A 27757-nucleotide genomic window follows, 5' to 3' on the forward strand; every position below is an offset into this window, starting at 1 on the left:
GATTTTGTTAAGGAAACCATGTGCTGTTGTTTACAAGCTTTGTGTACGAGTTTAACTGAACAGAGTCTGGACACCAGACATTCAGACAGCCGCGATATTTGACCAGTAAAAAGGAAAATCTCCACACCGAATTAACAGGTAAACTTTCACATTTGATTGAAGTTTGTTTGTTTGAATGTGTGTTTGTTTAAATGATATTAAAGGATATATAAACACCAAGCTGGCAACAGCCAATTTCTTTCACAAACATAGGTTTATTCAAATAACGTCTACTCTACCGCCGGGCTACACAACACACATGAGAAATTGTGATTCATTAACTACCGTAGGTAGAGGGACGACGAAGTCGGCAGTTAGCTGGCTGGGGGATTCGAACCCACAACCTTGTGATTGCAAGTCCTGCAGTCCAACCACTTGACGACCACGGTGACTGTACGGGATCCACTGTACGTATGGAGATATCAGAATTAAACTGATAATGTTTTATAATTACAGAGTTAAGCTTTCAGTAAACCCCTTCCTTCTGTTTTCTGACAAAAACACTCAGCTTATTCATTTATTTAATTTGATATAAAAAAAACCTTTGTGAAACCAACTGAAATCGGTGACTGTGTAATGTGTAGTTTGTGACTGGACTGTGAGTGAGTCAGTGATCAGTCTGACTCAGACTGTGAGGGGCGACTTTTGAGAGGGGGCGTCTTCATAAGTGAGTGGTGACTTTGTTAGGGGCAACTTTGTAGTGGGCAACTTTGCTGTGGGCGAGTTTGGAATACTGGCAATATCCAGTGTGGCAGCATTGTGGAAGTGTTGTTAATATCATAACCCTCCAGTTTTTATTTGATGTTTGTGTAGTTTGTTATCACTATGGCCGACCAAACCAATGTTACCAACTCTCCTGCTTGGAAGAAACCTTCTGATATTATGAAAGTACGTCTGAAGAAACAACGGGCCAGCAGTGTGGATAGCTTCCAAGCTCTAAAAAACAAAACGGTACCAAGGAACAGATTCTCAAGCAGCGAGGAAGAAAGAAACAATAGGCATGGAAAGAGGAGGAACCCATTTGGTCAGGATGGTGCACCTCCAGCACGGCGCAGAGTCTCACAAAAAAGCACCGACGATGAGAAGGTTATTGAGCAAGAAAGTGAGCCTGGCTTGAAGAGAGGGGACTCAAGAGAGGAGGAGAGTGGTACAGAAGGCGTCAGTTTGTTTCAGGCTTTAGACTCTGAGAATACTAAGGTTTGATATTATTTCTTTCAAATATCAAAATCATTATTGAGTCATGCAGATGCAGCAAAACATTTGAAACTACCACTGAACTGGATGCTTGGAACCAGGAAACTGTAGACTCCATGAACAAATTAGTATGCTCTGGCAAACTAAACATCTTCTCTGTGTACTCCAATGTAGTATGACTAACCACATCGCAAGCATAGTCAGTTGAGTTTGACTTGCTTTGGTGCATTTCCATAAGGTTGTTAATTAAAGTCGCCTGGAAATAGAATTTTTTTTCTTTCAAACATAACAGTATATGCTTACGAACAATAAAACAATTTTTTTAGTAATTGTTTGTCACGATTTATATGTTTAAAAAATAAATAAAGTTGTTTAGGGGGCTGACTCCGCCTACCCCTTTTGTGACGTCAATGGAGGCAGACTTTGCCTGCAATGCGTATAGTAAACACACGTGCAAAGTACATGTACGTCCAAGTCGTGAGTTGGTACATTTCAAAAAGTTTTTTTCTGCATTCAGCAGCAATACACCTGGTCGGCATTGCCAGAAAAAAACAATTTTGTTTTGTTTTGAAACTTACAAACTCACGACTTGGTCCGTGCATGTACTTTGCAATTGTGTTTACTCTACGCATTACAGGCAAAGTCTGCCTCGATTGACGTCACGAACAGCGCCCTCTCGGGTCGGGGTCTACTCTTAAATTTGTAAATAACATAAGAACTGATTTTTTAAAACCTTAGTTAACTGTTTATTCACATTCCACTCATCAAAACACATATATTAGTGACAAAAGCTTTATTTTGAAAAAATACCACTTCCAGGTGACTTTAAAGTGACATATTCTCAAGTAACCTCAAATGTGTAAATCATGTTAACTTCTATACTTTTGTTACTTTTCATTAGGCCTGGGCGACTAGTGCGACTAGTGTTGTAGTCGCGACTATTGATTAATTACATAAGTCGCGATTACAATTTTTCAACAACTCGATCAATCATGCCGCCAGGGGTGGATTTCACAAAGAGTTAGGACTAGTCTTATCTCGAGTTAGGACCAGTTACTCGTCCTAACTTAGGACTATCCATGCAATTTGTATATCTCCTAGGACTAGTCCTAAGTTAGGATTAGTCCTAACTCTTTGTGAAATCCACCCCTGGACTACTAAAATATTAATCGCAACGACTAAAATAATTGTCGGAACTACCTGTTTGGTGAACCTATTGTGTCGCTTACAGCTATTCGCGACAACATAATTTACTTACAAAGCACAATCAGACATCAGTAACACAATCCTTCAATCCTTCAATCCTTTTAGCTTGATTACTAAATTGCGCCTGCGACAAACATTGCCACAATGCATCTTGAGAATTTAAATTTAGTTAAGACTAGTGTCGTAGTCGCTACTATTTGAGTAGTAAATTTCACTAGTCGCCCAGGCCTACTATTCATGTCCATAAATAAGGGAATCAATATGTGGTGAAGAGGTTTTCAACTAGTGGTTTAATCCCAACGAGGCCAGGTTCTTGATAATTTTACCGAGACGAAGTCAAGTTAAATTATCAAGAGCCAGGCCTTGGCGGGTTTAAACCACTAGTTGAAAACCGATTCAACACACTTTGATTCCCATTCATAAAAACCTTATTGGTAAAATAAACATCAACACATTGGGTCAAAAAGTTAAATAAATGCAAAAATTATAATTGTTCAGTGATTTCTTTCAACACAACACCCCTCCAGCTATGAAATGGTAAGTCCCTCCGCCGCCATCGGGTAAACAACTCCTTATAATATAAGGGAATGTTGTGCGATCACGCGTATCGCGTGATGTTGCCCTCGACCAATAGGAATGAAGAAACTGTCCTATAATCACAGGTGCAAGCTAACGTGTCACGCCCATGTTTCATCACTTTTTACTGGTCATAAAAAAAGGTTTATACACACCCACGTGACGCGCTCTCCACCAATAGGAAAAGCGAAACTGTCTGAGGTATTTATGAATGTTGTTTTTTGTGTATTTTTAGTCGGTTTTCTCAGAAGAAACACATAAACAAGACACAGCAGAGTACCAGGAAGCATTGAGAGTTGACAGTTCCGTTGAGACAGAAAAGTGCAATGAGAAATCCAACACCGATGAACAAACTGAATCCAATCTAAGTGTGAGTACCCTGATTTCTAATAAGAAATCGCCTTTGAATTCACAACATAAATTTAACTATGGGACTAACTGTATAGTTCAGTTTAGTTAAGTAAATTTTTCATTCAGTCAGTTAGCTTTGACAATATAATACACTAGGTTTAAAAGATAATGGTTAAGCTGTGGAGGACGCCAAAAAGCAAGCTTGTGGGATGGAGACCCCTAATTTAGCATAAGTTGGCACAAAATAGTTTAGTTTTTGGGGAACCAAGGCAGTGGTCAGGGCCTTGAAGGCAATGGCCTCCAATACCTCTGAAGTATTAGGCTTGCATCTGTACAGTTCCTGTTTTTTACTTTTGAATAATGTTTTATCATAGTGCAATCTCCATTACTTTTCAGACATCTGAATTCTTGCCACTAGATTGGAGCATTAAATCCAGGGTTCGATTTACCTCACCCTGCCCCTTCAGTTGGAGCGCTCCCCTCAAGACGACTGAGGAGGCTCAAGGACTCTGTTCTTTTGTCAGATGTGAAGATAGGAGAGGCCACCAGAACAGCAAATCAGAGGTATGGAATCCTTTGTCTGCATATTTGCTCCTCTTGCTAAACCATTGTTTATAATTATTATATTTGGTATTTTGTAGTTAGGCGAGGCATTTGCTTTTGGGGTCTTCATATTTGTGTGTCTAGGCCTACACGTTGTTACTGACGAATCTGGGTGGTATGACAACCAAAGAGGGAACTAAAGTGACACTTGTTCTCATAGACTTACATTGGGTTGAATTTATCTACACCTATTTTATACTCTTCATTTTCATTTGTACAATGTTTTCTTTTTGTGTAGGCGCCTTGATTGGTTTTCTGGAGAAGTGTGCATTATAAATCCAGTCCTCTGTTTGATTTTGTTTTTAAAGCCAATGGGGACATATGTAATCAAATCTAAGTCACCTGGTTGTGTGTGAGTGTGTCCATCCTTCGACACTGCGGACTTAAGCCATAGAAATGCAGCTTGTGTGACAGACCGGGGACACCCTCAGTCGATTCTGTGCACAAAACCAATGATTGTGTGGAGGATGTCCTTAAATCACCAGCTTGTCATAGTGTATGTGTGGGGGAGGGGGGAGAATGGCTGTCTACCCGTTGAAAACGATGATTTTAACAAAAGGAATTAGTGTGTTTTGACAGAGCGACGACACCCTCAATTTGCCTTTGCATGCAAAACCAATGTGTATGTCTAGAAAAAGTCCAAACATTGGAAGAACAAAGAGTCCTTGATTTACCAGGTCAACAAATTTAAGTGTGCGGGTTGTGTTCATGCCTTCAAATATATTTAAAGATCTTAAATGTTTATCTTGATCTAAAGAGAGTGTGTACATGTAAATTTAGTTTTGCTACCATTATGTTCCATCACATGGATGTTGAACATGTTTGTTTTGTTGAATGTGTCTTGGTTTCAGAATGTCAGGGAAGCACACAGTCAATGGAAAGCTAGACTTCAGCAGTCTGTCATGATGTGGAGCCATCCTCATTTACCATGGATGAAACTGTTCCCGAGAATTGTGTTGCGTTCAAAAGTCACCACGTGAGTTAAACTGACTGAATATAGCACAGAGTTCAAAACTACTCATCATGTTTTTTTAATTTTTTTTATTATCTTATAAAACCATCAATGTAATGTGTTTATTTTATTTTATTTTTTGTCAGCAATTCCTTTGCAGCGAGTGATGAATCAATACAGAAAGAACTGATGGCAAGCTGGTAAGTCCAAGTAGCAGTTTCTCACATGTACTCTTAAAATACTTTCAGGTTCTTAGAACAATGGAAAAAGTATCCCACTTGATTACATTTGAGTCATTACAGATAACTTGTGCCCTAGCAACAGCATCACACTTCACACTTCCTCAAGATCATATCCCTCTAAAATACCCCACTGTGTTTTCACAGATAACGGGACAATATTAAAACTTTACAGTTACATGAAACTCCACTAACACTCGTAAATTTGTCCTTTTATGAAGGTCGGAGAGTTTGCGTTCAGTGTTCTATCTATTGAGGTCTGGTGACTGCCCTTATTTCTACCTGTTAGCCCATCAGTATACAGTACTATTCAGGGCACCAGGAGTAGGTGGAATCAAACACCTTCATGCTCTGTTTACTCCTACTACTAAAGGATTGAGAGAAGCTTTCAAAGAAGAAGGTAAATATGGAGCAACAGTGGCACTTTCAAAATTACCGTTTTTGTTTTTTTGCTCATTCATGAGGGGTGAAAATGAGCATTGCTTTAAGGTGATCCCTCTCCTACCGCTTCCCTGTGGTATGGTAAACATGAGTATGATTCCTGGCTATAGACCCATTGCATATACGCATCACACTCTCAAAAAGGAGGCAGATCATTGGACAATAGCTGTTCTCTGTGCGTAAAAACGTGCGTGTGACCTCAGCGTACCTGTGGCGTTTCGCCTTATGCAAGGGGGAGCTATTCTTACACAATACAGAACGCGCCTCCGAACAATGCTCATTATTTTGGGCGTCAACTCTCTTTTGTGCATGTTGGTATACGATTTTGACACCCAAAATGACACCCAGGATAGGCACGTGGAGTACGCTGGGCGTATTGCAAGGGCTATATGGCACTTGGCAGTCACAGGTTGAATGGCTTCCGAGGGGCACTCCTGTACAAACCTATGACAAAATAGGGAGACCGCTAACATAAGGGCTAGATTGCTTAGTTGGTAGAGCAATGGCATGTTAATCCATAGGTTGCAGATTCAAGTCCTACTGTCGTCAATTCTAATTTGTTCAACTCCAAATTGCTATTTTTGTTAACATATTTCTACTGCAGGTATTGAATTCAGTATGCCACTGCTGAAGATGGATGCCCAACAAGAGAAGTCTACAGTTCAAGACCTTGAGGATGAATACAAAGATACAGACAAACAGTCTTCTTCTGTGGAAGGAGAAAAACTTGACACCACAAAATTGGGGTATTTTCAATTTTTCTGCTTCTGCACAAATTAATATGGATAGGACTCACAACTTAGTATTAATGCCAGGCACAAGCAGAGGGGTCGAATGGTGAAGATTCTGTTTTCTACCTTGTGATGGTTGTCGAATGATTTGCATATTCTGGTAACCGGTTCCAGTTTTTAATACACAGAAACAAATTATACTTGTAGATGTTGAGGCATATGATATTTGATAAGGATAAGTATTATTATTGGAGAATGCCTGCAACATTGGTGTCAGTGGGAACTGGGAATGATGAGACTTTGCTTTATAATAGGTGGGAGTACATTCTCCTATCTGGTAAGGGCTGCTAGTTTAGTTTAGAAAGTATGTTTCTCACAAAACCTGCTGTTCTCTCCAGGTTTTTTTCCACAAAACACCTGCTGTTCTCTCCAGGTTTTTTTCCACAAAACTGGCCGACTTTCTTTGGATTTGTCCCAGTTTTTGAACATATTTTACAGTTTGAGGGTCCCAAAGTCCAAATGGATGGTTGTGTTTAACCATGATGAAATTGCTTATTTTCTTACTATTTGTGTTAATTTTCCTTTGCAGTGATACAGCTTTAGATAAGCTACTGAAAGCAGATGATGAAGATCAAGATGGAGATGATGATGAGCTGGAAATAAGTCAAGATGACGGTGCAGCTTCGTCTTGGCTTCAAAGCATGGGTCTTGATAAGCAGAGTTTCCCTACGCTGGAACCAAGTAAAGTCAACTTGTATCCTTTCAATATCATAAATATTAGTGCAACCAGCAGCTTTAAAAAAAATTACCTGACAACAAGGCCAAAAGTGCAGTTCCCTAATCTTTCATTACAGATTAAATGTACAAGTTTTGCATTGTGTTTATTTGTGTGCAACTTTTTGTGTTGTTATTCAGTGAACAGTGCTACAGGATAAAGCACTTTCCACAATGTTTTGATATTTAGGATTTTTTTGTGTGTATAGTTGTAGGTTCAATTTTTTTCCCTTAATAAGTATCACCAGCCAACGTGATAATTTAATGAAAGTAGACAACCGGCCCCAGTCTACAGTTCTCATCCAGTCTTCGGATACCCAAGCACTGTACAACTTCCTACTAAACACAAAGACAACAGTAGCTACCACTGGTTCTACAGCAGGAGTTCCACCTACTATACTAGCTCCAGTTGCATTCCAAGGGTCAACACTAAACAGCCATAAGGTACATATCATGTCTTAGTGTTTGTGAAATTCTGTTATTATAAACAACCATACTCCATGTTAAGTTTGGATATATATTTTTTAATTGGAAGTTGCTGCATTAAGTCTATCACATTTATTAGTCCCTACTTGCTTGTACCTTTGGCATGGAACTGTCCACCCAGATTCATTGCACGCACTAACTTGGCTCTCAAATCTTAAGTCTGCTACTTAACAGAGGCAACAAAGGCGATTGCCTCTATGCCCCCTGGTCATTGCATTGGTGGTCTTGAAATGCTCCAGTAGAAATTTTCAATTTCCTCATAGGGTGCCCTTTACCAAGAAGAAAATGCCTTGGTGCCCTTTCAAACACGAAGGATACAGGCTTGATAATATCTAGATAGGATTAGCAGGCATGTGGCTCATACCAAGCTTTATTGGTCTATATTCAATCATTATCAATTCAAGCCACTGAATTTTTGTATTGAGAAAGGGTTCTATGATTTGGGTTGATCAAATTGATGCATTTTTGAATGAATTCTGTTTTTGTTTTTAGTGGAGACCGAATGTGATGAAGCAGGCTGTTGGTAACACCCTCAAAGAATCCTACAGTCTTGAAGTGACTGGTCCACTTCTTCCACACAATGTCTTCAACATATGTCAGCTTCTACAGGAATCTCAGAGTGGAGACTTTGGTGGAAACTTCAGCAGTCATGAACCCACACTTCCATTCAGTCAGGTATTTCAAAATAGTGAAGAGAACCTTGAAAACATGAAAAGAGAGTCCGATACTTTTTCAAATTTTCTAGCTGTGGAGGGAGAGGACAGATATGTTAGTGTTGTGAAGGAATTAAACTGTGAAGCCGGAATGTACCAGTGGTTATGACATTTTTTAGTTGAGATGTTCTTTATCAACTTTAAGATGTGTGATGCTAGGGCTGGCCCAGTGTGATTTTACTGCTTTCAATGTGACAAAGGATCTGTTCTGCTGTGCTCCAATGCCACTGATGGCTGATTGATGTTTGGTCCTCACAATACAGTAGAACGGCATTTATATTCAACCTGGAAATCTTTGGATCTAAATGGCTTGTTTTACATAGACCCCTTGTACCATCTGCCCATGGTCTGCCATTTTGGGAATTAAAATGCATGTAAAGATAGCAACGTGAACAGTGACCTGACATCAACAGAATCCACGATTGTGATGTTCATGTAAGCCTCAAATTGGAAAACATTTGGCCCAAGTGCAACACCTATTACATTTTTCCATTGAAATAACAACCCTACATGTAGCTATTATAAATTGATTGATAGAGCTATGCAAGTACATGATAATCATCAGAAGAATATACCTTTCATGTTGCAAGTATAATACTTGGGTTGTATGAAAACATCAGTACCTTCCAAAATATCTTCATATTTTCTTTGTCGCAAATTTTGGAAAAATCCATTCTTCTAAGATATTTTTTCAACATGATTTGTTTTGCATATTTCATCATTCCCTCCATTAGGACATTCAACAAAAACTTTGTGTGAAATAGATTTAATGTCATTTTATATAATATCTCTAAAAATGAATACAAATTTAGCTTTTAAAGTATTTAATAATATGTCTGCTTAAAGCAGTCGAATATTCCAGAGTGTTTGTACTTGTATATTTTAGCATTCTATTTATGCGCCTCTGAGAAGTAAATTTCTTCTTGAATGAGAATTTTTGGTGAAACAATGAATTGCTGAAGTGTTGCTACTTTAAATTGATCTCAACTACTTTACACATAAAATAACTGGAACATAACAAATGAAACACGCATCAACCAAGGTTTGTTTTTCAAATGAAGAATGTTTTTATTTCTTGCTGACCTCATCATTTATCATACACTATAAAACAGTGGTGGGATAGTAGTCAGAGCTTTGCATGAAAACTTTCTAAATTAAGTTTTTTTCTCTGAACAGAGGCCTTTGCCTGAACTGCATCCTGAGAGGCCTAGTTGTATTTGACTGAAAAGTTTACCTTATTTAAAAAACATACTTAAGAGGGTCTTGATTCATGATTTTATCGCAACATTAAAATAAAAATTCTAAGTTCTTGAAAGATTGTCCAGCGTTTAAAAAGCATTATTGTGTGCAAATAAAAACGATTTCCTCTCCCAATCCCGGTTTTCATTTTAAAGAATACCAAACAAAACATTCCTTTTATTTGAAAGAGTTATGTATGCAGATTGCACTGCATTATCTTTATTTATCAAAGGTTTGACTGGCTTATTGACAAAAAGTCAGCTACCATAGCTCACCCATGCAAAGCGTTAGTTAAATTCTCACAAATGTGGACTTTGTAGAAGTTTGCAACTGTTACTATGAGCCAGTTTTAAATATGTCTTCTCTTGTCTATTTTGTAGGGCTCTTTACCATGTACCTAAGGGAGTATACTAAACATTTCATGTTGTGTTTCTGTACTGATACTGTTAAAGCCACCACAGGCCTTGAACTTAGCTCTGGAAGGGGCACAGCAATTGTCTTCTGGTAAGGGGGCACTCTATGAAAAATGTAAATTTGTGTTAAATTGTTTTCAATTGGCACCTCAGCAAAAGCACAGGGCGCAATTGCTGTGGGTTATTTCAAGGCCCGCCACCACATTGTGAAATGTTGCGTTTAAAAAAAAATGGGTATCAGTCCAAGAAGCAAGGTCAAAACAAGGAATGCTGTTATGTTCCTTTCCATCCTTCCTTAAGCTCACAGGTATAATTTAAAAATGTCTTTCTTTCATAATGATACGCAGCTATCCGCTGGGATGAGTCCCATTTTCTGCAGAGCAGCGGCAGCAGCTTGTGCCTTGGCTTGTTTTTTGTTGGGGCATGACACACTGGGTTGATACTCCTCATTGTTGATTCGCACCTGGAGTAATACAAATAAATACATTTGATAACCATTAAACCATCAAAGTGTATGAAAGTCTTGCTGTCAAACCTGACCCCTACTTCCACTCTGTTAGGCTTTCTCAGGCTACATTTGGTTATTGCGAGTATAATGTATAATAAACCCAACTACTCTTCATGACATGGGACTTGCCTTAAAGATAAAGCTCTTCTTGTGGGCTGGTCCCTTGTCTTGCACCAGATCAAAAGAGGGTGGTGCCCACTTTCGCTTGTTGCAGATTTCCATGAGTGCAGAGACGGGATGCTTCCCTGATAAATCTTTGAAGATAGCCTTAGGGACTTGGTTCTTCTTGCGGCGTTGCTCATCTTCAGCTACAAGACCTAAGATGAGAAGTATAAAGCAAGCATTGAGTGACCAACTGGATAAATACCACTATTTTAAATTGCAACCTTCTCTACTTACCCATACATCCCCTCAATGGTCGCACTTACCGTGGTAAGCACCCTTTTCTTCTATTGTTAAGGTCAAATTTGTAGTATACTTTATGATTAAGTTTTTTTTAAATACAGTGTAGTCAGGTTGATTTACAGTGGACATTTTGTATGAGGCATTTTAATTTAATCTTAATCTGACCCCTTGAAAAAAAAACTAACATGTGTCTGTGTAAAGTTATTGACCATGTCACTCAAAAACCGTACTATTAAGTCAAAGAACTAACCCAGGGTAATTTGACAATTGGCATGCTCTTTGGCTAGTGTTTAATAAGGAGCTTGAAACGTTGACATTTTTGGGTGAAATATTTGGCGGAGTACACTTTTGTTGACAACATAATATTCAGAACAGTGCAGTGTCTTTATGCATAGTTTTATAATGAATTCACCACTGGCTTGTCTTACACCTCTAAATAACATTAAAAATAAAAGAGTTATGAAACTAAACATGTCGCAATTACATCACTTCGGTACCTTTTCTGTCTGTTTTGACGTCCAGTGCCAGCGGTTCCAAGACTCCTTCATTATTCTTGCCAAGACCTTCTCCCTGTTTCCATCCCATCTTGGCCATCAGCATGGCCCCCACGCCTCCCTTCAATGGAGTCTGGTTGTGAAACATATCCTGTAGCAATACCGACAAGTTTCAATGTTGGAGAAGGTAAGGGGAGATAATGGAAAACAGTGTGTTATAATGTGCATTAAAATATCCCAATTTACAAACATTGTTTAATAGACTGTGCAAGTCTCGCGCGCACCGGAGCGAGAAAACACAACAACTGAAGAACTTTATTTTTTTATGAATCAAATCTTTGCTTTAACTGATTCTTAATGCCGAATCTGAACAACAAAAATACCCTATAGAGCTTGTTGAAATTAGTTTTAGCTTTTTAAACAAATACACAATTATCAGTTAAAGTCTATTTATTGACAAAAGTAAAACTCTGGGACAAGGATGTTTGTTTGATCTTAAATTTTTTGAAACCCCTTTTGTAAATCTACGCCCGAATGTGAAACTACTAAAAGCTGGTTTATACGCGGACGCATGGTGGTCGCAAGGGCGTAAGATAAACGCGTGACGCAGTTTATAGAGGAAGCCGACGCCTAAACGACCAATGAAAAGGCTTTTCACCCGCGCGACCAAAACCAGCGTCTGCGTAAGTTTTGTGATCGGAGATGGGCACAAATTCTTAATTTTTACCAGGTAACCTGACCTGAGGTCAAGTTTAAATATCGATTTTTCTTCGTTGTTATGTTGACTTTATTTTTACTTTTATATATGGTGTTAATTAGTATTACATTTTTAACAACATATGTCATTTTTATGGTCAGAAACTACATTAAACTAAAGTAATGAACGAAACAAAATCTCCCCAACGTAAAACTCCATAAGGTTGGGACCACAACGGTCCCAGAAGTTCAAATCCGCGCGAGACTTGCACAGTCTATAACGGAATAAGTTTTAAGGCTGCTTATTCTGCTAGTGTTTCATTAAAATCATATCAAGTTCACACCAGATCTAAGAATGATCAAAAAAGGATCTATTAGGATTTACCCAAGAAACCATTGCACTTGTCTTTTTGCAAATGTTTTGAATGTATTGTTCTTTGCCAAAGACTTGTATTTTTCTGCAACTTTTTTTTCAACTTAAATAATGTCCAAAATGATTTTATTTAACTAAAATATTTGTACTTGTAAGGGTCTCTGCTTTATAAGACACCTTTCATGAAACCTTCAACACTCGCACAATATTTCACATGTTATCATCGCTAATAGTTTAGCTTAACAAAGTAGAAACTAAACTGATCTGTTGGTACTACTAATAATTGCATGTTGAAAACACTCCATAAATAGATTCTGCCTTGTCATTGGTTTAGAGTGCATCACATGACATGTACTATACCCGTAGCAACCAATGTAATGTATCAATAGCAACTGAGGTACAGTACCAGTAGCAACAATCGTACTACACATGTAGCAATGCTAGCTTCTTGGTACCTAGAAGTCAAGGCAGAATTTATATATGGGGATGTTATACAACAAATATTGACTGCTTTTACTCATGCTATGGTTTAACAGACTCCCTCAGTGAACCCCCTCAGGGAAAGATAAAGTGCTCCTGGGATCACCTTAGGAGTTGCAGTTTCCATAGCACTCGGAGGAGTCTATATTTGTGTACTAGTTGATTTGTATAAGAGTTATTTTAAGCACACAAGTGAACCTCCCATTTTGCCAAGACAAAAAGGGTAAACAACATAATATAGTTGCGTTTGATTCCAGCATCTATCAGACACATGTATGCTTAAACTACCTCTTACCTACCCATACCGTGTTGTACATTATCAATCCGATCTCTCCGTCGCACAGTTTATTTCAAGTCAGATGGATCTTCCAGAGAGAGCTGCAATGTGCTTGGTAACGTTTGCCTGTAACAAGTTTCCAGTGTTGTCAAGAGTGCTGCCCACACCCATGGCAGGAGTGGAATAGACCACTCCTGTCATGGGTGCATGTGTACATTGGGTGGATTTATTACGGGTTGTAGGGGTGGTGTATAGGGTACTGCAACAATCTATCTATAAGTGGGTGCTCACCAATGCTACAAGTCCCTAGTTCCCTAACTGTATATTAGTATCATTAGTAGGCACTAAGAAACCAAGAGTAGTGCCTTTTTATTTGAGAATAAGCCACATCACGAGTTCAGTAACTTAGGCAGCATCAGGTAACGTTGGCTATAGCTTTGGCTTTATATGCCTTTTCAGCAATCCAGTCATAACACAGCTACAGTAAAAATGAATATACTTTTAAAGTTTAACTATTCTATGTAGCATTACATTTCAAGGTGATCTGTCTATAGAATTAAGAATAAAGGGATAGTACAGTCCCTTATATGAAGTGGGATTTAACAGTAGAGGTACTTTGGCAGCACTCTTGTGACAAGTAACATACAATTTGAGCAAGGGAGGCCAAAGTCAAGGAAATGTTCAGCCAGAACGGCAAAGCTCCCCCCCCTCAGAAACAAGGTGGGAGTATTTGTAACTCAAAACACAGCAAAGTTAGGAATGATCATGAAACAATATGGATTCTGTACCATGGGTTTTAAAACTTGAGTGGGTCAGGCTCAGCAGCCCCTTAGTGCATTTATGGAGTTTTAACAACTATTTGATTCCACATGTTGGAAAGAACAATTGGAGGAACTTCAAGTAGATTGTTCTGTATAGTCTGAGAGCTATAAATGTCATTATAATGATAATAAACTGAATTAAATGATAAAGATTGTGTTTCAACCATGTTTATCACTTGTACAGTTTTTAAACAAACCAGCAACAAATCTTCACAATTTCTTTACCAATGTGCCACATTACTACATGTATGTTAACCGACCACACTGTTTATGGATTCAACTGATCACCAGCATTCCTTTACTAGTTGGCCAGTCCCCTGCTCAAATTGAACTGGAAACCTGCTAGGGTTCATACACACATATATCTTCTAAAACTACATCTAACTAGAAAAAGTGGAGAAATTTCAAGCCAAAAAATGACTTTCAACTATAGGGCTTTTTATCATTTGACAAACAGAAGATTGAGAAATTGTGTTTGTTTAATTTAAAATGGACCCCACTGAAAAATAAAGATAAAAACTGAAGTTAACATTGGATTTTAATCTCCCCCGGTTATAAAATTGACTTTTGTGAATGTCAATATAGTGCAGACGATTGGAACACAAAGGTTAATAAGAATTCAGAGACAAACGTGTAGCTAACCTTCTTTGCCCATGCCTGAGCTCTTGGGTCCGAGTTGGCAAGTTGCTCAGGGCGGAGTGTTCGCAATCCGGTATCACCGGTAAACATTCCTGGCTTCTGCTTACACATTGTCCAGTTACGAATCTGCGCAGAACAAATATTATGCAAAAAATTAAAATTCTTTATTCAAATATTCTAGTTATTACATTTTCATGAAAAACACTTTTTTGTTTCTGTATACTTACCCCTTAGCGCTAATTTGAGCAGCTTTGGGTTGTATGCTCCTCAGGGAGTTGAGAAAGTTTGAGGAATGGTTTTTAGTACTTCTGATGAACAGGGATTTTAAAGTTGTATGTGCAAGTATTATTATTGTTATTAACTAATGTAACTTCAAATGACTTTGTTGCACCGACAGATTTACAGAAAAGTGGATGAGAAAAGACTGGATGTAAAACTTTCTGATGATGCCAGCAGGTAACATTACAATCCTTATGAACAATTTATGAAAAAAATGATTTAGTTTGTACTTGTGTCTGAGCCTTATGCATGACTGATAAAGCCTCCACATCATTAGGGTTACTCTCAAGCCGTCTTGCTGCCTTAAGTCTTGCCGATACCATCGCTGCAATGTCGACTTTCTGTTAAGATACAATCAGAAAACATCTGGGTTAGCAGCTCTTGTTTATGAAGTAGCCTTTTATTTGCCAATGTACAACGGAAAATTAGTAACTTTCTTTTTGATTACAAAATGTGAAGTTTGTGCAAGTGTCTTGTACATTTTCTCTGAACTAGATTGCATACATTGTTCCTTCCTGTGCATATATTGTTCCTTTACTAATTTATTTGGGTTTACAGTCTTAATGTTTTGCCATTTTTACTCTTCGGATTACTTTGTAAGGTCCTTGTATTTTCATTTGTTTTGATTGTTGTATATTTTCCTGTTGTAAAATTTAAATATTTTTATAATTACTTTGTTATGCGCTTGTGTACATTTTGTGGAATGGGCGCAATATAAATGAATAAATTATAATAATTATTATTGTATTACTTTGTGAAGCATGTACCTGAATTGGAACTTCCTCAAACACTGGTTCTACTTTCTTTGGTTGAACTGGAGGCACTGCAGCTACTCCTATAGGAACTGGCAACTGTGCTGCGTGTGCAGCTACGTGTACCTCTGCTGCCCTTTGAACGGCAGCTGCAGCAGTTACAGCTGCATATTCAGCAGCAGCGGCTGCAGCAGGTATGGCAGAAGCTGCAGCGATGGCACTAGTGGATGGCAAAGCTCCAGCTATTATTCCAGCAAAGGTTAGAGGAGCTTGTGGCATTGGAATGACGGGTGCTGTAACAACTGGCGTTGCAGCAGGAATTGCAGCAGCAGGGATTGCAGCAACAGCAGTTGGTACATTAGTGGTGAGTGGTGGTGGCATAGCAGCTGCAGCTACTGCTGCATCAGGAGCTACTGCAGGGGGAGCTACAACTGCTGCAACATCTGGTTGCATTGATGTTTCTGTGTGTGTAAACAAAGTACAAATTAATTATTGTTGTAAGCGGCAATTTCTACCAGTCCATCATCAATATCATTTACAGTGGTGGAAAAATGCTGGATTTGCCAATTTCAATTGATAATGATAGTGACAAATTTGTCTTCATCTCAAAAATGCATCTGTGAAAAATAAAATCAGAATTTGCTACAGATTTTTGGGGAAAAAAAAACCCACAATATACAGGCCTGGAATTACACCCAGGCCATGGAGGCCCCCTGGATTTAGGTTTCCCATTAGATTTTTCAATGGGAGTGCCCTTTGCATAATGAAAATGCCCTTGCCCTTCCAACATGTTCAAGATGAAATTCCAGACTTGAATATAGATAGTGAGACCTACCAGTGGCTGTTAATGTTGCACCCACAGCTGCTACTGTTGCTTCTGCAGATGTCATTGTAGTAATCCCAGGGAGAGGTATTATCTTAGTAGTTGGTTTAGCTACAGGGTCCATCATTTTGGGTTTCTTCTCCACAGCTATCCAATCTCCATAGGGATTGAGTCCCAACTCGTCCTCTTTCTTACGGTGTTGGGAGCCGCTTGAGACGGGGAAGGTCAGGCGGAGCATCTCTTTGTCTTGGATTGGCTTCTGGACAGCATTCTGGAAAAAGAAAAAATTCACAATAATTTGCTAAGCAGGATTAAACAAGAGACCAAGAAGCTCATTCCCTTGGTGCCCTTGAAATGCTACAGTAGAAATTTACATTTCCTCATAGGGTGCCCTTTACCAAGAAGAAAATGCCTTGGTGCCCTTGCCCTTTCAAAAATGAAGCATACAGGCCTTCCTTTGTACTATGGTTCCTGCAGCCTGTCAAGGCCAAGCTGGTCTTAAGCATTGAACAAAGTCATCAACACGCCCCCCCCCCCCTCCCGTCAACAAAAGGCACATGTTTCCTTACCTTGATATTCATGACAATCCCCAGCGGTGCTTCCCTGACTTTGAATGGATGCCTGATAAATGGTTCATCATTCTCTTCATCTGAACCAACAGGTCTATTAACAGGTGAATCATCAGAGTCGGAGTAGTCCTTCTGCTTGCTGGAGATCTCCTTACAAACAGCCGTTAACTCTGCAACACTTCTCCCCTCTGCAAGATATTCAATTTTAATACGACTTTTTCAAGATAAATATATGTGATTTGTGCAATGATTGTACAGTTTGTACACATAAACCCAACCCGGGGGTAAATGGGTGCTTGGCGCAATGGTGCTTGTAAGATTGATTTAGCTTGGTGCGTTAAATACTTTAGCCAAAAACCCTGCATACTCCCAAGAGCCGAGGTGGTTTAAGGAATAAAATAAATAGCCAAGTGATCAGGGGTAACGTAGTTTGGAGCGCAATGGTCATTTATTTGGAATTGCTATAGGCCTATAAGAGCCATTACTATCAATATTTGAATTTGTCAGTAGAATGTTGTCATCCAGAAATAATATTTATCACTGGATACCAACAAACTGGAATGCACTTCAAGAGTTCTGTAAATGAGTTGTCCCAACAGCTTCTCCATAGAACGTCTTGCTTGATGAGAAATTAAGTATTGTCATACTTGATTTTCATAAAACACATGGTTTATATAAAACACAAGTAAATTTGGGGGTCTGCTGCAATTTCAAGCACCTGCCGAAAGATACTGCAACAAAGCCAACAAAATTACCTGTTGTGTTTTGTAACCCTTTTGTTGGGAACCGTTAGAGTGGACGATTACGTTCATTGCAATTGCCAAAAACTTACCTTTTTTATCAACCCTTGTTACAGTACTTTTTGGAGTCAACTTCATGTACGGCGGAAACTCCCCACTCTGCATCTTGGCATAGGCATTGGCTTTAGCAATCTCAAGCAGTTTAGCTTTGTCAATTCTAAACTCGTCAACCTTATGAGGAGATCTTGAGCGAGATCGCCGTCTGTGCTTTAAGTCACGATTTGAGTAATGAATGTCATATGTCCTTTTCCCATAGTAATCTCTTTCTCTCGAGTTGGATTTGTGTCTGTGATCTCTTGGTGATTTGGATCGGGATCTTGATGAGTGACGTCGCTTCTTGTGAGATGATGATTTATATACAGATGGGGATTGAGACCTGGAACGTGACTTATGCTTCCTCTTACTGCTGCTTTTACTCTTTTCATCCTTTTCATCCCCTTTATCTTTGTGTTTACTTTTATGTTTCTTATCATTTTTGTGTTTTTTCTCTGTTTCTAAGTTCACCGCCTCAGCACCATCTTCTTTGTCCCCTGCATCTTCCTTATCTTTTGATTTTGATTTCTTTTTGTTTTTGTCCTTATGCTCTTTCTTGTCTTTGTCTTTTTTCTTCTCCTTCTTGCGCTTGTCCTTGTGTTTATCCTTGTCTTTTGGTGATTCTTTATCCTTAACCTTTTCCTTATGCTTATGTTTCTTATGTTTGTGTTTCTTGTGTTTCTTTGATTTCTTTGTGTTCTCATCTTTAATTTCTCCACTTGAGTCTGAGTCTTTGTCGTCTTCTTTGTTACTCTTTATCTCCCCATCTCCTTCTTCATCATCACTCTCACTAGATGGAGACAACTCTCCCTCTTCATACACCTTCCTCCAGGGTTTCCCGTCTTTCATCTCTGTTTCATCCTCATTTTCACTGTCATCTGAACTACTTCCTTCATCATCGTCATCTTCTTCCTTTTCCTCAGCTGCATCTTCCTTTTTCTCCTTTGGTACTTCAGTTTCAATTGTCTTTGTGAAGAGCTTGATGGTTATTTTCTTGTCTTTGCTGTCTTTACTGGTGACGTCTGCTTTCTTTTGATTTGGTTCCTTCACCTTTGCATCTGTTTCTGTTTCATTGATGTCCGACTCTTTTTCTGAAGGCTTCATTTGTTTATTCTCACTCTCGACTGTTTCTTGGGATGGTGTATGATCTGTTTGTTCATTGATTTGCGCTTCATCTTCAGGTTTTCCTTTGGTTTCTTTATTTTCAGTTGTTTCTTCTTGAACACCGTTTTTGTTGCTTTGATTGATCATGTCCTCAGTGGTATCCCTAAAAATAGATAATAAAATAAAATGCAAGTTAAATAAAAGATGCAGGGGTTATCACAGAAAAGCAGGAACTACATCGAGCACCACCTCAGAATTTTGTTCAATCAACCTGGCTTCACCTACTAGGTTTGTTTGACGTTGATTTAATGTAACAATTTTGAATGATTAAACTTTCATGATTGACTGCTCAAACATTGGATGAAAAATAGCCCAGGTTGCATGCAACGCGACAGAGGTAAATAAGATACTATATTATTTCATTTCGAATGAAAAAGTGGTGGCGCCATACGGAAACATTTCCTTTTTTCTTTCCAGAACGAACGTGTGCAGATAATTCTCCACGTTTATCCTTGGAAAAAAATACGCGCACGACCCCCCCCCCCCCCCTATCACAACAGGCTGGGCATGTGGTCAACCCCCCCCCCCAATCATGCCTATGCCCCTCCCCCTTTCCCCTAACCCGGGCCGTGCGAGTGTAAAAATGTACGGATTCAATTATTTTGTATTGTGTCGATAAACATTTCGATCTACAGTAACATATACAACTGTACAGGTTTGTTTGAGCTTACTCGGTTCCTTGTTTTTCCTTGAGTTCCTGCATTTTTTGCAACGCAAAAGTTCGTAGCACCTCGTTTAGACCGGCCATTTTGGTTTTCATGCAAGTAAAGTGGCACCAGCCCGTCAAGGGTTGTTGAACATTTTTTGTAAGGGTAATCTTCTGTATTAAAAGAAGTAAAAACTATTATAATACATTTTAAAGCAAAAAGGTTGCAAGCGTATTGTTTATTATTTATTTAAAAATCTTGAAACTAATTTTTTAACTTCATAGTAAAAGCGATGGGACATCTTTACTACTTATTCTTCTCTTCTAAAAAATAAAAACCCTTTTAAAACGTGGACTCGCCCAATTAGAGTTAGTGTGTACTCTGACACCCTGTCTTCTTGTCGTATGCACTGCATTACGTCGTGAAGCAAATGCCTCTGCATTCTACATACAACAAATTTAACAAACACATGAGAGTGCGTGCGTGTAATGGTCCCATGGTCTGCTGATTTTAGTGAACGGTACGTAAATTATTCGCTAAAACAAAGTACGTTTTATTGGGTTATATAAAATAGTTTTAAATAAATATGCATTTTTTTTTATTCTCGTAAACTGTAAGCCTAAAGACTGCAGCGCTGTAGCCCCACTTGTGTGGCCAAAGGATAGCTGAACAGGATTCAGCTATCCTTGGCCACACAAGTGGGGCTACAGCGCGGTGGCCCGGAATGGAAAGGACTTCTTGCAAATTGTAAAATTATTTGATTGAATTGTTTCACAGTTTCATCTCCCAACTGTGATCAAGGTTGGATAACTTTCCATATGGCGCCACCACCTTTTCACTCATTTTTACAAAAAGGGATATCTCATTGAGGTAAATTACTTACTATATTATTTCATATCGAATGAAAAGTGGTGGCGCCATACGGAAACTTTTTCGTTTTGCTATTTTCCTATTGGTGGAGATCGCGTCACGTGGGTGTGTATATAAAACACGATAAACCTTTGTTTATGACCAGTAAAAAGTGTTGAAACATGGGCGTGACACACGAGCTTGCACCTGTTCTTATAAGACAGTTTCTTCATTCCTATTGATCGAGAGCATTGGCTGAAACAGTTGTGCCACGGCCCACATCACGCGATACGCGCGACGCGCACGACGCGCACAGCATTCCCTTATAAGGAGTTATTTACCCAAGGTGGCGGAGGGCTTTACCATTTCATAGCTGGAGGGATGTTGTGTTGAAAGAAATCATTGAACAATTATAATTTTTGCATTTATTTTACTTTTTGACCAAAAGGTGTTGATGTTTTTGACTGAAAAGGTATTTATGAATGGGAATCAAAGTGTGTTGAATCGGTTTTCAACTAGTAGTTTAAACCCGCCACCGCCTGGTTCTTGATAATTTACCTCGACTTCGTCTCAGTAAAATTATCAAGAACCAGGCCTCGTTGGGATTAAACCTCTAGTTGAAAACCTCTTCACCACACATTGATTCCCTTATTGTTATTAAACTAACTCCACTCATCTTGCTTTCAAAACATCATAAAGAATAATGTGCAACTTTTTTTTGTACAAGATTATTGCACGTTTAAAGGCCCTGAACACCATTGGTATTGTCAAAGACCAGTTAGTATTGTCACTTGGGGTATCCCAACGTAAGCATAAAATAACAAATCTGTCAAAATTTGGGTTCAATAGGTCTTCTTTTTTTTATTTTAAAGTGAACTTTATATTTTCACTATTTTTTAATTTTATTATGTCTACAGAAGTAGTTTCGATACAACAAGAGAAAGTTGACTTTCCTTTTTGAAGTTGTTGGATTTGAATGCAACCTATCAAGATGGGTGTACTATCAACACTTCCTAAGGAGTATGGATATGTCGTCCTGGTGGGCTCAGCCAGTTATGTTATGTTGAACTATTTGGGAATTAAAGTCAGTATGGCTAGAAAGAAATATGAAGTAGAGGTTGGTATTTCTCTATCTAATTTTGGTCCTCTCAAATAATAACAAATGAAACAATTGCTATTGACTTGTTCCTGGATTTGGTATAACGCCGGTACATTCATCCGGAGGTCGCAAAACCAGCTCCTGTCAACTCCAAATCTCTTTTACAAAACTCTTTCTTTGTTTTGTTCAGTGTTGAGAGGTTCAGCCATTAGAATTTAAGCAATTCTGTTATAAAATAATGGTGTCACTGTTAAATAGGCTAGAGCAAATCAATAAATGTAAATTTGTCAATACAAAAGCATTTTAAACAAGAGGTGTTCCGCTAACAGCAACACCCAAACTAAAAATGTATACAAATAATTTTAAGCTTATTAATAAAGTATACACTGTAGACTTGTGTGCTTACACAAACTACTGTATCTTTTTGGTTATATTATAATTGTAGGTTTTACTGTGTGTAATCTTTTACTTAAACTGGTTCTTAAGTAGAGGTTTACAGAGTTTTATTTTCTTTATTTGTTCTTGAACAGTACCCAGCTATGTACAGTGATTCTCAGCCATTGTTTAACTGTGTACAGAGAGCTCATCAAAACACGTGAGTAAGCTAAACTGAATTCAAAATGACTGAATAGTTGGTTATTCAAATTGCCTTGTGTACAGCATTTTGGTGTGCAAAAATTTGATATGTCATTCGAAAGTTCCCACCAATGGTCTTCCTTTGTTGAAGATAATTTCAAACAACCAATAAGTGTAACTTGAGATAAATACTTGGGCCTTAAAGAGTTGCATAACCACAAAAAAATAGCCGAGTACAATCAAATTAAGCTTTCCAAAATAAGTTTACCATCCAACATACCATTTCACATGTTTCCTGTGACTAGTGTAGTATCCTGCTCATTTTTTCTAAGCTAACAAGTTTTAAAGCTATTTTCTCCTCAAGTTAAGTCACTCTATGAATTGGAAACTTCATTTACGTTGTAGTTCTGAAGCCTTGGACATCGCCGAGGTTGGTTAATTGAAATAACTCGATACCTCGATCTGCCTTTTAAATGCTCTGTAGTGCCTTCCTGAATGGTTTTCTTCTCTTCAATTTAAAATAACTGACAGTCAAAGGTCCAAAAGTTAAAACTGGTTGTGTTTTGTATATCCATTGCAGTTTGGAGACGTATCCACAATTCCTGTTTTTCCTGGCAATGTCAGGGATTAGATTTCCGGTAAGAAGTAGTCTAGTGGCCAAAATGCAGCTTAGGCAAATACATCATTTTGGAAGGCTATTTAATATATTGAACCATTCATATGTGCATTTGTTTTAATTTTATTTTGGATGTGGTGGATGCAGGGTTCTTAGTAGATTTTTTTGTTTTGTTTTCTTAAAATGAGGGCCTACTAATTTATGACATGTTCATGGGTTGATTTACTGATGTGAATGTTGAATAGAGCGTTGGGATTAATTAAAACCTTGATATAGATTAAATGTCAGGAGATGAAATATGTAAACATCAAACCAGGCCCAATTTTGGTTTTGGCCTTTGTGCCCGTTTAAAGCTGTCCCATAGACTTTAATATGTTTCAATGGAATTACCCTTCGACATGTAGCATTTCCTAGTAAGTGCTTGAAGGTACCTTCATAGTTTAAGACACTGGATACTATTCGTAATTGTCAAAGACTTGTCTTCTCACTTGGTGTATCTCAACATATGCATAAAATAACAAACCTGTGATAATTTGAGCTCAATTGGTCATCGAAGTTGCAAGAAAAAACACCCTTGTCACACAAAGTTGTGTGCTTTCAGATGCTTGATTTCGAGACCTCAAAATCTAATGCTGAGGTCTCCAAATCAAATTCGTGGAAAATTACTTCTTTCTTGAAAACTACGTTACTTCAGAGGAAGCAGTTTCTCACAGTGTTTTATACTGTCAACAGCTTTCCAATACTCGTTACCAAGTAAGTTTTTATGCTAACAATTATTTTGAGTAAATTACCAATAGTGTCCACTGCCTTTAATGCAAAAGGTGGTTACACATAGAATAATCCTCACCCTGAGGCATAATGTCATTGTCATTTGTTACTTTTGACAACCTCTTTATTACCACACTCTTGTTATTGTAGAGAGCATCAGCTGCATGTGGGGCAGTATGGATCTTGAGTCGTTTAAGCTACGCTCATGGCTACTACACAGGAGGTAAACAGAGTTTTTTTCTGAATAAGGTTTCATCAGTCATTGTTTTATGGTAATGCAAGAAAAGATGGTGGGGTTGCTGGATAAAGATTCTGCTGTGAATTCTAAAAACTCTTTTGAGAATCATGCTTGATTTCTACAGTGTGTGCCCTTTTCTTGCAAAGGATTTACCCAAATGAATGAATTGAATGCTATGTGAGGAACGTACCTCTGCCATCCCTTTTTAGTGTGAAAAGGCCTAAAGTTGGACTTGAGCATACCAGTGCTAATCAGTTATACAAGATGGCAGGGCATGTTGGTGGTTCAATTCTAAAAAAGTAAAGTATTAAGAAGTATCATCACATACCTCAGGGTTCTGCCCACAGTGGCCGGTGCCAGAAAACACGCCCGGCACTTAGGATTCCCCAACCACCACTGGAAAAATGTCCTCTGTTTCCGTCCACCACACATTTTACTAATTTTTAAATCACCCTTGCAATTTCCTATCAAAGGTTTTCAGCGAAATGTTAATTGGGTGTTTATCAATGGTATCCGAAGCCATTCATTTTGAGCACTTCTTTGATTTAAGTCTATCATGTAACTGATCCATCTCGCAGTGGTTTCCAGGGAAACATTTTTCCACCACTAAAGAAATTCTGGGCAGAACCCTGATATCCTCCCCATCCAGTCAACAATCATTTATTTTACCATTCAATTTCATTGTATTTTATTCTGCATTTGTTTTTTATCAAGAACCGAAGAAGCGTATGCGTGGAGCCTATGGATATCCAGCCATGCTTGGACTCTTTGGGATGACAATTTTCTGCGCTGTTCGTCAACTCCAGTGGGTTTAAAACGTCTAGCTCTGATTTTGAATTGATTAAGAGGTGTGCAGTATAATTAGACTAGATAGTGCTGATCAGGTATATGAATATGGTGCATGTATAAATGTCTTGATTGGTCAGAGCTCATTTGTAGTTTAGACATTTATTTCAATATTGGCAACAACAAACAAATGTATGAAGTATCGCATAAGCGTTACGTACAGACTACAAACAGTGCTTGAAACATCATTATTACAAATTTAAGATACCTAGACCTAGACTGTTAACGTTATATTATTCATTGGACAATCTGAGATATAAAAAAATTGTATCAGGAGCTACTTGAACATTATGCATTGTTCATTATTTAATCAGGTGGTAGCCATAGAGCAAGGCCGTTTTGAGTCATTTGAATCCAAAAGCATCCAATCAGACACCTTCAAGTTTTGGATTTAGTCCCCAGGGAAATACAGGACGGCTTGTAGGTAGGTTGTTATTTGAAAATGGAGCTATATATTGAAATAGTTGCATTGTATGTGTTTAATTGTATTCCAGTGTTTCTTTTGGACGAATATAATTATCTTCGTAATCTAGTGTTCGATTATTTTCTAACTAATCTTGTTTGTGCTGCAGAATAAATAAGTCCGAGTAAATTTACTTGCAACATCAAAGAACAAAGACATTCTTAGTTTCCTTTTACACATGGTTGGTAAGACACTGTTGAAAAAAATTACTCTTGCATTACTAAAATGTTCCTTTGCACCAATGCAGTCAATCGCCTCCAAGTTGCCTGGCAAAGTTGCCTTGTGTATTTTCAAGTCACTTACTCTTAATTATACTAAGGAAAGTATTCACAAACAGCTTGTTACAGTTTAAGCTACATTCAAAGGTTCTTATATTTATAAAGGATATACAGTAGCCCTTTTGTGTTGGTGTTGCACAAAATATTCACAGGGCTTAGTAGTGTATGGCAACACAGTTAGTGATTTCTAAATGATGGCAACACTTGTTTTATGGATAAGCTATTTTCCATATACTTAGGATATATATACCTTGAAAATTACCTTTAAGATTAGCTAAGATATATATCTCATATTGACAGCTGTGTATGTTGGGCCTGGGAAAGAAAGGCCGATGATCAAAATATTTTAATATAAAATGACAAATTTGCAGGGATCTCACTGGGGTGGTATTGTATTATAAGGATCACCACATGAAGCAAGTTAGTTTTAGCTGACAAACTGCCTTCTGATTAATAACAAAAATTATGAATTTGTAAAGATGGGTTGAAAATATTGATGAAAAGAGTATATTATATATTTTTACAATTCAGATTTTAACTGTGTACAATTTATTGAGGACAGAATGAAATAATATGCAAATATAATTATTAGATTTTGTAATTCCCAATATTGGATTGTATGATTGTGTTATTTTTGTGACGATCTGTCTGTTATGTTAGTGAAAGCTTACATCTTTTCAGTTTAAGAAACTGAAGGATTGAGATATGACATACTGTCTTGTGATAAGGCTTACTTGTGATGATTACTTTTCATGAAGACTTGTGTACTTTACGTTATTACCCCTGTTAATCAGACGCTAAGCATTCTCCCTAGGAGTATGCAGCACCATCAGCAAAATAGATGTACAATGTGCTAAAAGTTCACACCATCGATCCCCACCTTCACAGCTACCCATTTACTTATCAGTGATAAGAAGCAATGTCAAATGTCTTGCTAAAAGGGAACAAGTCTCACACGAACCCACACTCCGATGTATCAACCATTTGAACTTGAGGCACTCTTAGCGCTACCCATTTCTTCTATACTGGGGGGGGGGGTAACTGATATGTGCGTTCTTGCTTCGTGGCCCAAATTTTATAAAACCTGTAAGCACAAAAACTTGCTAATCACAGAAGATACTGCTTAACAGAAAAAGCTTACCAGCCAAAATATCATTAAGTTTACATTGTTGCAACTGGTGTCCCACTCAATTTTTAATTAGCAAAGAAATTTGTCGGGCAGTGTTTTCTGCTTAACAGCTTTATGAAATTGGGCCTCGGCTATTTTCTTAGTGTCCCTTGACAAACTTCAGTAAACATTTCTCTTAAAGTGGGGCTCTTTACCAAGGTCCTATTTCATTAAAGCTTGTAGTAGGCACAAACAACTTGCGAAGCACAAAAAATCTTGCTTAGCAGAAACGGGTTACCTTATTGCAATTAATGAAAAGGTCCAATCATACAAACAAATAAGAATCTTACAACTCAAGATCATACTTTCAACAGTTTGTGTGTTTATTCCAACAAACAAAAATATTTTACATTCAGTATGTACAATATACATGGCTTTTTGAAAAGGACGGTTTCCTGATATAAGAAATTGAAGTACACGGAATATTTACAACTTGGAAAATTTAAGATTTGGTTCAACTGTCATTTTCCATGGGTTGAAGACGAATGAATTAAATGCAATATGAAATATAAAACTATTACAAAATATTTAACACAAAGGGCCACTTCACAAATTTTCAAACAATTTAGCCCTGAAATAAGGCAGTTAACGTGTAAGATTGGTGGGCTGGAATCTTGGTTCCACAAATATAATGACCCCTTGGTGCTGCTTAAATATCTCAACTGGAAATTCCAATGGTCTAAAAAAGAACTATTTTAAACGCATTCAAGAAAATGTGGCCATCATCAAGGCCAAGTAAGGAAATGATTTGCGAAAAGATGATGCTATTTTTACATTAGCAAACACCATCACAATTCATTTTTATTTTTTATTGGCTGCAAATATATATTTGAACACTTCTGAAGAATGGCCAGGGGTCGAAATTAAGTGTATTTCCATGGTAGTCAGCAGGGCTAGTGACCAATAATTTTTAGTAGCCCTGATTAGATTTTGGTAGCCCGAAAGACACATTATGTCTCGCGTCACGGCCCAAACTTTACAATACACCAATAACATAGTTCTTTATTGTTTGTGATGATGATTTTTGCATTATTTTTCCACTAGCCCGTCGGGCTATCAAACTGGAAAAATGAGTAGCCCGGCTGTAAATCTGGTAGTCCCGGGCTAGCGGGCTAGTGGCAATTTCGACCCCTGATGGC

General features: G+C 38.0%; 3 protein-coding genes across 8 annotated transcripts; 2 read left to right on the plus strand and 1 right to left on the minus strand.

Moving 5' to 3' along the window:
- Nucleotides 1–66: 66 nt before the first annotated feature.
- On the plus strand, nt 67–8420 carry LOC139946894 (protein downstream neighbor of son homolog). Of its 2 annotated transcripts, XM_071944663.1 has the most exons (12): nt 101–138; nt 253–446; nt 853–1236; nt 3251–3385; nt 3763–3930; nt 4821–4945; nt 5068–5121; nt 5382–5560; nt 6206–6347; nt 6922–7086; nt 7355–7550; nt 8085–8420. In XM_071944663.1, exons 3-12 carry the CDS (start codon nt 865–867, stop codon nt 8412–8414), a joined length of 1866 nt encoding a protein of 621 aa, XP_071800764.1. In that variant the 5' UTR covers nt 101–138; nt 253–446; nt 853–864; the 3' UTR covers nt 8415–8420. The 2 variants fall into 2 exon arrangements, with proteins under 2 accessions (XP_071800763.1, XP_071800764.1); XM_071944662.1 differs by lacking the exon at nt 253–446 and having other exon boundaries at nt 67–138.
- Nucleotides 8421–8455: 35 nt separating this feature from the next.
- LOC139946891 (uncharacterized) lies at nt 8456–19902 on the minus strand. Of its 4 annotated transcripts, XM_071944657.1 has the most exons (10): nt 19742–19897; nt 17906–19173; nt 17074–17261; nt 16517–16775; nt 15697–16142; nt 15160–15270; nt 14654–14776; nt 11368–11515; nt 10595–10782; nt 8456–10420 (listed from the first exon to the last, which is right to left on the minus strand). In XM_071944657.1, exons 1-10 carry the CDS (start codon nt 19828–19830, stop codon nt 10289–10291), a joined length of 2952 nt encoding a protein of 983 aa, XP_071800758.1. In that variant the 5' UTR covers nt 19831–19897; the 3' UTR covers nt 8456–10288. The 4 variants fall into 4 exon arrangements, 2 of the variants coding, with proteins under 2 accessions (XP_071800758.1, XP_071800759.1); XR_011787290.1 differs by lacking the exons at nt 8456–10420; nt 10595–10782 and adding an exon at nt 13209–13316 and having other exon boundaries at nt 11377–11515; nt 19742–19902; XR_011787291.1 differs by lacking the exons at nt 8456–10420; nt 10595–10782 and adding an exon at nt 13213–13316 and having other exon boundaries at nt 11382–11515; nt 19742–19902.
- Nucleotides 19903–20144: 242 nt separating this feature from the next.
- Nucleotides 20145–26058, plus strand: LOC139946918 (glutathione S-transferase 3, mitochondrial-like). 2 transcript variants are annotated; one of them, XM_071944700.1, is made up of 6 exons: nt 20145–20237; nt 21484–21683; nt 22196–22260; nt 22822–22879; nt 23776–23848; nt 24578–26058. In XM_071944700.1, the coding sequence occupies exons 2-6, from the start codon at nt 21543–21545 to the stop codon at nt 24676–24678; spliced, it is 438 nt and encodes a 145-aa protein (XP_071800801.1). In that variant the 5' UTR covers nt 20145–20237; nt 21484–21542; the 3' UTR covers nt 24679–26058. The 2 variants fall into 2 exon arrangements, with proteins under 2 accessions (XP_071800801.1, XP_071800802.1); XM_071944701.1 differs by having other exon boundaries at nt 20171–20263.
- Nucleotides 26059–27757: the final 1699 nt, after the last annotated feature.

The sequence above is a fragment of the Asterias amurensis genome, chromosome 14 (assembly GCF_032118995.1).
Source record: "Asterias amurensis chromosome 14, ASM3211899v1".
NCBI lineage: Eukaryota > Metazoa > Echinodermata > Asteroidea > Forcipulatida > Asteriidae > Asterias > Asterias amurensis.